A 14,510-nucleotide genomic window follows, 5' to 3' on the forward strand; every position below is an offset into this window, starting at 1 on the left:
GCCAGGCCAGGGCACCGACACTGCCCTTCTGACCGTCGTGGATGAAGCCAGAAGCATTTTGGATTCAGGAGGCTCAGTGGCAGTGATCCTCCTGGACCTCAGTGCGGCTTTTGACACTGTGAACCATCTGGTGTTGATTCAGCGACTGTCCGAGGTTGGTGTGTCAGGGGTCGCTCTGAAATGGCTCAGATCATTTCTTAGTGGCCGGACATACCCGGTCTGGGAAGGGAGTGCTCGGTCGACATCTATTCCCCTCTGGTGCGGGGTGCCACAGGGCTCCTCTCTCAGCCCTACATTGTTTAATGTATATATGGCCCCCCTGGAGGATGTTGTGGCCCCATTTGACATTAAAATCGTCAGTTATGCGGATGATACGCAATTGGTGGTCGCCCTATCCCAATTGGAGAATAACCCTGATCTACTGTACTCCTGCCTGTCGGAAGTTTACTCCTGGATGTGTGAGTCATCCCTTAAGCTAAATGGCTCGAAAGAAAACTGAGATGATGCTGTTAGGGAGTAAGACCCTTTCGCTCCCTGCGACCAGCTGGCCCAGTTGTATGGGAGAGCTCCCCAGTTCGAAAGAGGAGATTAAGAGCCTGGGGGTCTGGCTAGAGCAAGACCTGTCGTTTAGGACCCAGGCGAAAAAAACGGCAGGAGTTTGCTTTGCCCTCCTCCGGTCAGCCCGCAAAATTCTCTCTCTCCTTCCCCTAGCATCAAGAAAGTTGCTTATTCAGGGGTTGATTACATCTAGATTAGATTATAGCAATGCTATTTTTCTGGGCGCCCCTGAAACATTTAATAAACTCCAGCTGGTCCAAAATGCGGCTGCAAGGCTGCTCATGGGCGTCTCTAGGATGCAGTCAGCTAAACCGGCCCTAAAAGCCCTGCATTGGCTCCCGGTGCGTGAAAGGGTTAAATTTAAGGCTCTTTGCACTGCGCACAAAATCCTCCAGGGGAAGGGCCCTCCCATCCTGTGGAATCAAGCGGTGCCTTATAAAGCCAATAGAACGTTGCGCTCCAATCAGAAATTTTTTCTCCAAATCCCCAGAGTAAAAAAGGCCCGTACGGGCGGGAGAAGATTCTCGGTTCACACAGCTAGGCTGTGGAACGCACTCCCTTCTAAACTGCGTTCCGAGACCTGTACTTTGCGGTTTCAGAAATGCCTCAAAACTCATCTGTTTCCTGCTTGATTGCACTGAACTGGCCTTTGGTTAACTATTGGCGTCTGGATAAGCGCTGGGACGCCTGAGGGTAACTGTGCGCTATACAAAATGTTAAATAATAATTGAGCAGAACCTATAATTCTGCAGGCAATCAATAAAAAGGAGTTCAAAGCTAAATTTACTGATGCCTAACTGGAAGCGAGGGGATTTTTTTAGATCAGAAGTGACTATTAGGAGATCTGATTAATTAATAATACAGTGGTATACAGCCTTATATCTCCATGGTTACCAATGTACAACAGATTTTTTTTTTTTACAAGGTTTCATCTAAATATTGTATATTATCTTGTTGCTTTTCTTTTATGATTTTAAAGATATTCCTTCCGTGTGTCACTGCAACGGAATGGTCAAGCATTTTTTTTCCTGCAGTTTCTATTTTCTACACAGAAAACACTTTATCATCCCATTGCTGTAACACTCAAATATGACCAATACAAACCTGTTCCCGTTTCTCTGCAACAAGAAAATACCCCTCTTATTTCTTTTTGTGTTGCTTATTTTTTGGGGAATACAAGATGTAGCAGGAAACTTGTCAATTTAGTATATAAGTGGTTATCAGAAATCAATCTTAATTTTTATTTAGTTAAAGATTGTCAGTTTCAATTATTGACTAATTGATCTTAAAGATAAACGTACATCTACAACACTGTATTGTGAAGTGTATTTGTTTTGTAGTTAATGTATTATTGTCGTTTGTGGTTCAGATTTTAATCAGATAAACCGATTTTTTATAAAGGTTTTGATGACTTTCTTGTCTGGAACACCAACCTGTGGCTCCAATGGGGTTTGCACCAAGCCCAAAGTACTCCAATGTAGTGTACCAATTGGGTCAATTTTGTCACCCTCTAATTTAATAACTACCTGTGTCCGTTAACAAAGATTTTACATCTGATGGAGCATGATTTTATATGTATGTATACACTCAACTGTTGGCACATTCCTCAGAAGAGGCTATGTATAGTTCGTCCAAGGACTGCCTATCACATCTACATTGGTAAATGTCTGCCAACTTTATTGCGTGCAATCATTTGAAGACTGCAGTACTACAGACCTCATAGAATCTGTCCCATCTTGGAGGCCCGAGTCGTCCTCTTGCAGCTTCTATAAGCAACCCGTTTATTAATGCCCACTTTGGCAAACTATCTAGTAAATGCTTTTTCCATTTAAAGACCCTGAGGTTTAGGTTTCCTTCTAATTAATGGCAACACCATATTTCAGTGGTCAATGCACTGTTCCACTCTAGACTGGATTATAGCAATTCAATTTACCTGGTGAATCAGTCTGTGTAGAATGCAGCTATAAATCTAATTAACCGGCTTATTAAGTATTATAACATTACACCCCCTCCCCTCCACTACACCAGCTTCTGATATTCTGCTGAGTGATCTTTAAGGCCATTTTATTTGTTCAGAATACCTATATGATTTGCAAATGCTCCGAGGACTGAGAAAGCCCTTCACTCTGCTCACCAATCTCTTCTTGCTATCCAAACATTTGCCGAGCATACACTGATGACAGGTTCTTTACTATAGCTGCTAGGGTGTGGAACACCATCCTTTTGGCTTTCTGTGAAGCCAACCATGCTGAAAGTCAGGAAACTACTAAAACTCTTCTATTCACGTACTAACTCAATCACAGAAGCAGACTGGTTGGTGTCATTAAAGCATCAAGAAATTATTTTACAAAGGAGCAAGAAATAAACAGTAAACTTAACGTAACTGGCAAGCTGATTAGGCCACAGTTACATGTAGTACATACATAACTTGCAATATCATGGCATGTGAGAAGAGAATGTGGCAACAATGCTTAACATCCATGGAGCGGATAACAATGACCATATCCGGCCACCACAAAATCAAGCAGATGCATTCCTTATAAGGTAAAGGACAAGACATGAGAAAAATGCACTAAAGAAATCTATTGCCTCACCTGCTTTTATTTCTTCAACTAAGGCACGGCCGCCGATTGGGCCAGAACTGAAGAGGCCTTGACCACAATGGCATCGAGAGGCAAGCCAGTAAGAAAACCATTGTTGTTTGCTCTCACCTCAGCAAGTGCTTCCACAATCTGCTTTCTAAAAAGGAGGCATGTATATTACATTTTAAGTAAAGCTTTCTTTATGATACAAATCATACGTTTCACACATAATAATCTAATAAAGTAATGGTGTGGCATTTTCAGGTCCCGACATACAACAATTCACTTAGTTTGCACATGGACTCAAGCAGTTACAAATCATTTCTGAAAGCATTACATTTTCACAAGCACCTCTATAAATAAGAAAGGGACAACCCTTTTGATATAAAATGTATCTAATAAAAACAGCAAAGCTTATCTTGGTTGGCAGCGAAATATAATTCATAACAATCTATCTTCGCACTCATCATGATTGCGTTGAAATGTGATAATACGACACAGTGATTCAAGTTCTCCTTAAAGCTATTCTTGGTAGTATGGCTGAGGTGAGTGTGGGTAATGGCGGGGCGGGGAGGGAGTTAACCCTGATATTTTAGACATCCTAAAATTTTACCTCAACCAAAACGCCCATATTCACTGGATGGAAGCCGGTGTTAAACCTCAATTTCATGAGTCAATGTGTCCCTGTGTTAAGGAGCTTCCGAATACATCAAAATCTTTAAAAAAACAATCAATTTAATAAACATGCCTACTAATAACAGAGTTCTACATCTATGGAAAAGTTAAAGGGTTTTATTGCAAAATTAAAAAATGAATCCGCCAATGCATCTAACGTTGGACAATGTTCGCTCTGTAGTAGTAAAGGTGCAGCAGGGGAGACATTAGCCTCATCCGGTGGGATAGTACTTATCCTGCGATTGCTCTGCTCTTTTTGAAAAAGATGTCCCCCCAGTCAACTCCCAATTAGCAGCTATCGCTGGCCCGTCTATCAGATCAGTCAAAGTGGTAGTGTCAATATCAGCACTTAAAGTAGGACATTTTACCAAATTGCATAGCCCTTCTGTAGAAGCTGGCAATAGTGAAAGTGAGCAGTTTTGCAAAAATGTAGCACTAACAGTACCAGAGCAAGAAACAGTAACATCGCAACTAACCTCTTCATTGGGAGCATGTTGAGAAGCAGTCTTCGACAGAGATAACAGCAGCTGAGATGGTGGGTATAGCTGTGGTCCCTCATGTAGAGCAGCTAAGTATTGAGTCCAGATTTATAGAAGCTAGTAGAATTCTCACTGCCCTTTTCACCCAAATTCCTCTCATTGCCTAGATGATTCATCTCTAGTGAAGTATCTGCCATATCCGTTTCAGGAACCGCTGAAAAAAAGTCAACTGCTTTACCAGATTAAAGCAGCTTCACAGTAGATTTCCCTATACGAGACACGTTCTTTTTGCCTTGTAACTCCAGAGGACAAATCTTGGCGCACCCATTAGTTTCATCTGGTCTCGTCGACAAGGTCAACACGGCTCCAGCAGAGGCAGTAATGGAGTTCCTAGCAGGGCGCCCGCCCGTCGAGGAGCAGCTCTTAGGAGGAGCCATGTCGCGGACTGGGGGCAGAAAGAACGCGGAGAAGCCGGCACCGAAGCAGCTCAGCTGGTGGTATTTCACAAAGAGTCTCCAGAGGCGTCGCGGAGGCGGAGTATACAAATACTGCATTGACCAGATTAGTTTGCAGCTACAAAGGTTTTCTTTCTTAAAGAATTTCTATCGCCTGAGTAAACATTGGGGGTTCAAGCAGTTCAATTCATTTTAGTTCGGTCCTAATCAGTAGCGTTAGCTCGGCTCACATCGCTTGAGAGATAGCTCAGTAAGGGCGCTCCTCCCAGCGGAGTCATTCCGCCATCTTCCTTTCCCCGTCTCCCTGGCATGACCTGATTAGCGTTTCTTCTACCAAAAGAAATGCACTTTTAAGCACGCCAAACCTGTATGTAGCTGCAAGATAAATATAGACTCACAGCCAATCAAGATTACACTGTAGTATAGTAGCCTGCAGGAAGGGAGCAGCAGATGGGAGCCCTCTGCGTAAATGGGTTACCTCTAAGGGGGATGTTAAAGCAATTATTTCGAGACTTTCAAATTATGGCCCGGAAGGCAAACCTAATGTTAGCTGGAACCCTATCCCTTTCCCTGATGCAGGTAATAACATCTGCCATACACTGCAAGATTCTGTGCCAGTTTCCTATCCTCCCCCATTGGCAACTAACCAAGATACTAAGCTTTCAGCATCTGGTGACGAACCGCCAGAGATACAAGAGCCGTCACTTCGGTCTATTTTTCAGGCCTTGCAGGAGCAGAGGCACAGAAGCATTACACGCAGCTCAGGGCAGACAATCCATTGATCCAGCAATCACTTTTGGAAGTGACCTGCAAGATGGCCTCTCATACTAATGACATTGTGGAACTACAGCAGCGTTTTGCAGATAATGAAGAAGCTGTGATAGCTACTACTAACCTAACAAGCTCTCACGATGATCAGCTAGCTGTCATACAGGGGAAAATTGAGGACATTGAAAACAGACAGGGTCAGAACAACTTAAGGCTGTTTGGTGCGCCTGAGGGAAGGAGGGCTTGGATCCACGAGCATTTGTCGTACAGCTGTTTCAGACGGCCTTCCTAAACTTGGCAGACTGAGATCCCCAAATACAACGGGCGCATAGACTGCCAATTTTTCTGAACCAACCGGACCAGTCTAACTCTCACTCATGGAAACCACGCCCAATCCTCATTTTCTTTGGCAACTTACTCTTGTGACAGTCAGTCTCTATTAAAGTCTGGCCCTCTACACCACTGGTGGCTGACTCGATATCTTTTATGGTGCGGTCCGATCTGTGCAAGGGCACAATGGGAAAAAGATGGAGGATGCGACAGCTTATTGACCCCCTGAAGGCTATTGGTGCACAGGTGTTTCTGCAAGAACCGGTTCGTCTGAAGGTTATCAAAGATGGACAGGCCCAGATCTTTCATTTGGACTTGGAAGCGAGACAAGTTCTAAACAGCTGACAATAATAACTCAAAAAATAACTGATCCTTTTTTTGTCGAAAAAAAAGGTCTTTCTAAGAGGGTGCAATTGGGGGGATGGAAAGGAAAAAAAAAAAAGAAAAAACTAAAGGGGGAAGAAATAGGGGTGAAAAAAATTGTGTCAATCATTCTAAACTATCTAAAAATTTCCCTCTTTTCTCTGCTTAAACTTTTTGTCTCTTTAACTGTTTATAGTACTGACTTTGCTTGAGGGGGGGGCGGGATGCTGTGCTCCTTGGTGGCTGACATCCATCGATAGTCATAAAGAAGGTGATTCCTTTCCTAGATAACTGGGATGGCCCGATTGCACTGTCTAGTTGATGTATGGCGGACACTCTATCCTACATCACCAGGGTATACCTACTACTCTGCCCCACAAAAGCAATACTCCAGAATATATTTGGCCTTTGCCAATAGCAATATTTTAACTGCAGCTAAAATTGAGGTATGTCTCCGTATTACTTCAGATCACAACCCTATATTGCTTAGTTTTCAACCAGGGACGGCAGATAAGAGTAAACGGCCTTTCACGTTCCCTAGGCACCTGCTGACTGACCAGGGGTTTATTTAATTTATTCAAACTTTTCTAATTGAGTTATTACACTTTAACACAGGTTCTGCCTCTCCCTTTGTTGTTTGGTATACAATCAAGGCTTACATACGGGGGATTACCCAGCAGTACATTTATCGCCAAAATAAAATAAATGAGTACGATCTGAAGGCAGCTTGCCAGGCTTTAATACAGCTAGAAGCCTGTCATGCTGAGGAGATTAGGCTTGGGGGACAAAATCAGGAGCAGATATACATATCATTAATAGATAAACGCTTATTTATGAGCAGGATGTTAAAAGAAAGGATTGCAGCTGCTTTTAATAAAAAACAATCTATGCAATATGAATACGGGGATCAGATTGGGAAAGTATTGGCATACCCATCAGCAGATAGGAAATCAAAAGGACAGATAAAAGCCATCAGGGGAGAGGATGGAAGTAGGTATACATCCCCTCATCTGATAATAGACCAATATTCTCAATGTTATCACTCTATACTCTGTCCTGCTCATCTGATAAAATAGAGCTCGATAACTACTTAAAAAACTGTAATCTTCCACGCCTGAGTGAGGAAGAAGCTGTTCTTCATAGTAAAATCACTAACGAAGAGATTCTGACAGCTTTGGCTGCTCTACCCTCGAGCAAAGGTCCAGGGAATGATACTTTACCCATTGTGTTCTATAAAACTTTTAAGAACCTTGTCTTACCATTGATAAACGAGGTCATGTATCAGATTGGGATTCGAATGGAGGTGCCTAACTCCCGGGATAGGGCCAACATTGTCTTTTTATTACAGGAGTGTGGATCATACCACCCTATCTCTCTTATTAATTCTAATGCAAAAGAAAACTTAATTCTAAAGTCTTGGCTAATCGGCTAGCCCCTCTTATGCCCGGCTCAGTCTTGGACCAGCAACATGGTTTTATATTAGGTAGAGATACTACCGCCCACCTAAATACCGCTATTGCTGCATTTGATGTTGCTAATAAGACTGCACTTAAGATCTGGATGGGGCTACTAGATGCTGAGAAAGCATTTGACCATGTGGTATGGGAAGGGCTATGGGCCACATTAATGGCTAACAGGCTGGATGGCCGATACAGCAAATGGGTTCGTGTACTATACAGGAACCCACAAGCCAAATTATTGAATTCTAATCTCTGCTCTGCTCCTTTTCAGATACAGCATGGCACTCGACAGGGGTGTCCTCAGCCCCCATTATTATTTGCATTGTATATTGAGCCTTTTATTAGATCACTTAACTCAAATGCCCACATTCCTCCATTTATCGTTGGGTCACGTGAATTAAAGGTCACTGCCTATGCTGACATTGCAGCTTTTTCCTCTGACCCGGCGATGGCACTCAGCTCAATTCAAGAGGAGATAAAAAAATGTGGTCACTTTTCAGGTTACAAACTTAATGCACACACAACCCAGGCCCTTCTTAATTATCATCCGTCTGCACCAATAGCAGGGGGATGCACGTCTGCAACTTACCTTGGGGTACGTGTTTCCTCTCGGGTGGAACATATATGGAGACTTAATTATGAGCCACTGCTGCAGTCTGTTACCCGAAGTTTAAAAAACTGGAATTCCAATTACAATAATTGGTAGATGCAATATCATTAAAATGACCATTCTACCAAAGTTTGTATATTTGTTTCGGGCTATCCCTTTACGCGTTCCCAATTTCTTTTTCAAGAAATTTGAATGAGCTATTAATAGCTTTTTATATGGGCATAAGCAAGCACGCCGACCTATTCGATCGCTTAAATTTCCCTATAAACAAGGAGGACTTCAGCTCCTTGATTTTAAATTATATTTTTGGGAGGCATTTACTGGACGCCTTCAAAGCCTTTTGCTCACTAAGAATCATCATTATTCCTGCTTTTATCTTGCGCTTGAGTTGGATGCTAATATGCGTTTGTACAAAACTAATGACTCAAACTATGACAAAAGAGTTTGATTCAAGACCATTAGGGGCATAGCGCATATATGGCACGACAACTTAAACTTTTCTATGTTGTCCCCGAGTGACTTATTGTGTGACTCTTATCTTCCTTTAAGACACAACTGTATCCTCCCGGAAGTATTCCATGATGCTTTTGAACGGCATTGGGCAGGTTATGGCATTGTACGACTTGGGCAACCATATGATTTTAATGGCTTTTGTACTTTTGCTGGCTTACAGCCTGCATATAACCTCCCGCAAATATTTATTTTTAAGTACTTACAGTTAATTGACTATTTTTTAAGACGACAAATGATTCAGATACCGCACAACTCTGATTTAATGGCATGTTTACTGCATACTAATCAAAAACCACGAATCAGTGCAATGTATCTGTTATTTTGTGAATATAGGAGGGATGATAGCCAGCAATTGGACATTAATTGGAGCCAAGCTCTAGGGTTAGACATTATTCCTGCAGAAACAACCTCCGCTTTAGATACCTTGGAGGGGGCTCTTCACTCTACCAATTTAAAACTGCAGCAATTTCGACCTATTTGCATGTTGTACTATACTCCTGAAAAGATTGCGAAATGGGCAGACACGGTACAGGGAGACGGAGGAGACAGGACGCTCTGTCCGAAATGTGGAATGGCTGCCGCTAACATCGTACACGTTTTGTACCTGCCCAAAGCTTGTTAGTTTTTGGGGGGAAGTTAATACAGTTGAGAGCCGCTTGGGGTTGGATTTCTCTCCCACTGTTAAATAAATTATGTTAGGCTACAAAGCGGGCACAAACGGGATTGAGATCTTTTTTTTCTATCTTGGTGGCTGCCCATTAAGAAGGATTTATATGAGTGGGAGCATGCACTAGCTAAAACTAGAGGTACGCGCTCACTCCAGAAATTTTACTGCATATGGAACAGGTTTGTTTGATTCCATGCACTAGATCTAGATTTAAAACTGAATTGATGATGCTTTTTTTTCTCTTTATCACTATATGCCTCCTGTCTTTTTCTTTCCTTTTTTTTCTTTCTCTCTATTGCTACAAAATAAGCAATGTATAAATGCAATGTATACGTATGTACTACATTTATTTTTTTATTTGAAGTTTATCTTCTCTTGTACCCTTTGGCCAAAACAAATAAACGTAAAAAAAAAAAAAAGAGAATTAATAAATGAAGCGGTGCAGCGTCCATGCCATGAAGGCTCTCAATGAAAATTATACAGAGGGGTAGTAAAATCAGGAGAATAATGGGCAGCATCCTTAAGAGAACAAGAAATGCTTTTGGGTCACGTCCAAAACCAAAGGCTTTTATACATAATTTTCACATATGGAATTACAAGATCTGCAGACTCACTGTGGAGTGAACAAATGTATCATTTCATAAGCAAATCTGAGCACATGAAAAAGTCATATTCCCTTTACAACTAAGCACTATCCTACATGAATAATTATGCAGCACCTCCAATGCTAATGCTGTTCGAGGATGCTAGAACAAAATTAGATATATGAACAATAATGTGTTATTTGAATGAACAGCCAAGGTGAGCCAGTGGAAGCATCCTAGAAAATGTTGCTGGTTCTGATTGAAAGTTCATAGAAAGAAGAATTACCATAACAATGGAAAAAATCATTGCATTTCAGCTTGACTGTGTACTGCAGAGATTGTGAGGATAGAAGTGAGTAGGGGTAGATGGATAAGTGGAAGTGATGTATTGCATCTTGGACCAGATGGTATTTGTATCTACACTGAAGCATAGTAGACATTTCTCAGACAAAACAACCTCTACACATCACAGAGAATTTGTTTTAAAAACAACAGTACTATATCAGTATATACATGTGAAATAGAGTGTGAAAATGCATTCTGAATATTAATAAAGCATACAAATATAAACGCATTATAAATCTTCCACAAATCGCCCTTCTGAATATTTTATAATAACCAATTTTCACACTCAATTATTTGAGTTAGGCTAAGCAAGAATTATGACTCAGTCTGCATCACTTTGTTACTTTCCTTTTGTCTCTTCCATTAAGTTCAGCTGGTTCTAAACACAATCCAGGACATATTCTACCTCAAGCTCTTCTTTCTTTCACATTTATGACTTTCTTTTATCCTTACACCCACAATTCAGAAACAGACCGCAACATATTTAAAAAGAGGGATAAGACAATTGCATAAATCATTACAATTAATGCAGGAGTTACGACTAGTTTCAGCATTCCCCATCCCAAACTATTAAATCATTCACCAACCTTGCTAATACCCTTTAATATTTCACTAACCCATGAATCTAGTGTTTCCTGTCACCATGTTCTTCTAAAGCTTGAAATTCATGACAAATATTAGAAATATTTTGTACATGTACACCCTGTAGGAAAGTAGGATCTGCTTTCATGGTTACGCCCACTTTTTGTCTGGTGTCAGTGTGTTTTTGACCTAGTCTGCAGAAATCCTGCAAATCAGGACCCCCAGCAAATGTGCCTTCTCTGCTAAACTGGTTATGGTAAGTACTTTTGTACATCCACAACTGGCTACTGGTGTACCCTTCTAAGTCCCTAGTATATGGTACTAAGGTACCCAGGGTATAGGTAGACCAGGGGTCTCCCATGGGAGTCCACTTAAACTCTGGCTACAGGCTTGCCATTGCATCCTGTGAAGGTCGGGTGCTTGGTTATAAGTGTGAGAGTGCTCCTGCATGAATATGACACCCCTAGCAAATCTCGGAGTTGATTCTCCGGGCTTTGTAAATGCGGTACGCCATTTGAATACATATAGTGGACACCAGTCATTACGAGATGTTTAACTATACAGTGGCTGTACTGAACCCGGTCATGTGTAGTATCAAACATGTTGGAATCACACCCCAACAACGATTCCAGTGTTGGAAGTATTATCCCATGTACAGGGGGGCTTTCTAGGTACCCCCCTGTACTTCCGGTAACAGCCTTTCAGGGTCTGCCAGCAAGCTAGTGCTGCTGCCGACCACAGACATGATTCTGTCCTCCTGCTGCTGAGCTGAGCTCGAGGAGGGCAAGGTAGAATAATAGGTTTCCTGTAACAGGGAGGTGTGACCACCTCCCAGACAGAACTTAGTGTATTGGGCTGGGTGTGCTTGCCAGCACTACCACAATTCTTTGAAGGACACAGTTTGAGCCAGTTCAGTGAGCCCTTGGCTCCTGCTCTGGTGTCAAACTGGACAAAGGACATGAGAGTATCCTCCCCTCTGTCCAGCCCCTCCTCTGGGATGGACCCTGAGTTGTTACAACCCTTTCCTTAGGTTACTTTAGGACTTTCCTGGGGGTGGTTCCTTAGATTCGACGTGAGATAAGACTCAAGCCTGAAACTACATCGCTCTTTGACCGCCTGGACACTAGGACTTCGTTGGACTTTGCCTTGACTGCATTAAGGAAGGCTCCTGCTGCTCCTGGTCTTGCTGTTCTTTAAGTCTTCTGCGTCGTCTGTCTCTGTGCTTCTGCGAGGTTCTTCAACAAACCTGTGAGCATCAAGGGCACCTGAAGAAACCTCCCTTGGAGTGAAGGAGTCTCTCATCTGCATCTGCAGGCACTGCAACGAAGCTGACCTGTCTGCTGCTCCAGTCATCCTACGGACTTCCTGAGGCTCAGCAACACAGGTGGTGGTTCTGCTACTCCATCGAGGCCTAATCAGCCATATCTGTAAATTTGAGGGCAGTATCCCTCATCGGAACCGCTGGGACCGAACCCCTGTGCACCCCATAGACTTGCAGTTGCTAAGGATTGTTGGCTTTGCACTCCAGAGATCGTCGGGCTACAAAAAGCTTCAGCCTCCAGCATATCTTCCCTCCAAGTTCTGCATCCTCTGCACTGTGGGCTTTCATCTTTGGTGAACTGCTTGAGGTTCTCTTGCAACTCCTGTGCCTTTAGCCTGTGAGTCCTCCTGAGGGTCTTCTACTGCTTCAGTGGGCTCAGCGGCCTGCTCCGACTTTACTGCTGTTCGTGAGTCCCTTGGACTTTGCTGGGCCCAACGTTGCTTCGTCTTCGTTCTCCATGCCAGTTGCGGCTACCAAGGCATGTTGTTGCTCCTGCCGGACACCGACCACCTAGTCACCCACATCCGACGTGGGACAGCTCATGCACGGCTCCTGGTATCCCGCAGCATCACTTGGGCCTGAACAGCTGCAGCGAAAAGGTCACCGTAGGCTCGTCTGAACCTCCCGACATCGGTGGGCATTGTTTCTTCATGCCTCCTGGTCACTTCAAGTGGCACAGACTCTGTCCCTTCTGCTTGCAGGTTCTTCACTTTTAGAATCCACCCTTTAATTCCTTCGAACTTCTTCACCGTCTTCTCCAGAAACATTTACTTCTAAGTCTTCTATTGTCGTCTATGGAGTTTTCTGACGTCTCTTCACCCCTATGCACCTGGATTCCCTGGTGTAGGTAACTAGGTTCCTGGGGGATCCATGGGTGGGGTGGCTCTCCAAACTTCAGTCCTCCTAGGGAATTCTTTGGGGCCTTTTGCGAAAGGTGCTTCTTCTGAAAAACAGCTACAGCAACTTCTCCATTGACTTCCATTGGTCATGCGGCTATGTTCCCACTCTGCACACAGCCTCCGTGGGGTCCTTGTGTACTTACCTTAAGTGGTTCCTTGTGTCCCTGGCTCCTCTGGGTCTTCTGGTCCAAGTCCCGTCTTCCATTGCAGTTTGAATCCCACTTTCTTAGTATATGGTTTGGTTTCCCCGTGGAGACTATTGTATTTTGTACTACTTACCTGACTGCATTTGAAGCATTCTTGTGTATTGTCTTGATATGTCTGGGTAGGAGATATACCAATGTGTTAGTGAGTGTTGTGTAATAAATAGAAGTGTTTTTATATAAACACGGTGTGGTTCTTTTCATTTAACTCTCACTATTGATTAAACTGGTAAAACAAGCAGCTTAACACTCCTTCAAGATACGTCTGAAGGCTGCACTCCATGTCCTTTAGGCTAGTCCTGTCATGTATACCCCTTTTTTCATACATTGTCCCAGCCACACGACAAAGGTTCTTAACAAGTGAGCTTTAACGTAGTAGCTTGCTCCTGTCTCTTCGACACCAGGCCCTTAGTTTTCTATCATAATCCCTGTACCTGACGTACTATACATGTCCTCAGACACGGCATCATTATTCTGTATAAGGGTGACCATTTTTTTTTATCCATGGCCAACAGCCCGCTGTGTATGATAGCATTTATTTGGAAAAACAGTTATGATTGTTTTCAATACATATCGATTCTAGAAGAAACTCTGGAGTGACCACTCTAGTATATAAGACCTTTATTCCCCCTGCAAATCAGAGAATTCCTTCCAAGCTGACACGGGGTCCTGCATGCTGAATCATCGACACGCAGCGGTCTGACATCCCTTGCGGGGTGTCATCCTTGAAGCAGAGACGGGGTCCTTCATTCTCTACCATCAGGGGAGTGGAATGGTTCTTCCCTAGGAGGTTCTTGGCTATACACACATATACATGCTACACCTACATATCTAGGCTAGGTACATATAGGCAACATACTTAGGGCGCTCATTTTAGGAATATGCAAGTGCTACTGTTTATCTGAACTGCTTATGTTCATCTTATTAGCACTATGGTAGAAATGCATGTACTATTTACTATATTGGTATTTGTAATCTCTTGCGTATGCTTCTGTCTCCTGATTGTTCCAGCAAATATGTTTTACAAAAAACTGACGCTGGACCAAAAAATACTTATTGAAACATCCTAATCCCCATCCTGTGGATTTTCTGTGAATAGGTGAGCATGAGTGACTG

General features: G+C 42.9%; 1 protein-coding gene across 8 annotated transcripts in view; it reads right to left on the bottom strand.

Annotated features, from left to right (window-relative positions):
• RBM44 (RNA binding motif protein 44) overlaps positions 1-14,510 on the bottom strand; it is a 2,201,010-nt gene that overhangs the window by 55,326 nt on the left and 2,131,174 nt on the right. For all 8 annotated transcript variants that reach the window (XM_085645048.1, XM_085645052.1, XM_085645050.1 and 5 more), the window contains one exon: positions 3,153-3,297. In XM_085645048.1, the coding sequence (XP_085501174.1) occupies positions 3,171-3,297 (127 nt within the window). In that variant the 3' untranslated portion in view covers positions 3,153-3,170. The remainder of the gene's footprint in view (positions 1-3,152; positions 3,298-14,510) is intronic.

This window comes from Triturus cristatus, chromosome 3_1 (genome assembly GCF_964204655.1).
Source record: "Triturus cristatus chromosome 3_1, aTriCri1.1, whole genome shotgun sequence".
NCBI classification, from domain to species: Eukaryota; Metazoa; Chordata; class Amphibia; order Caudata; family Salamandridae; genus Triturus; species Triturus cristatus.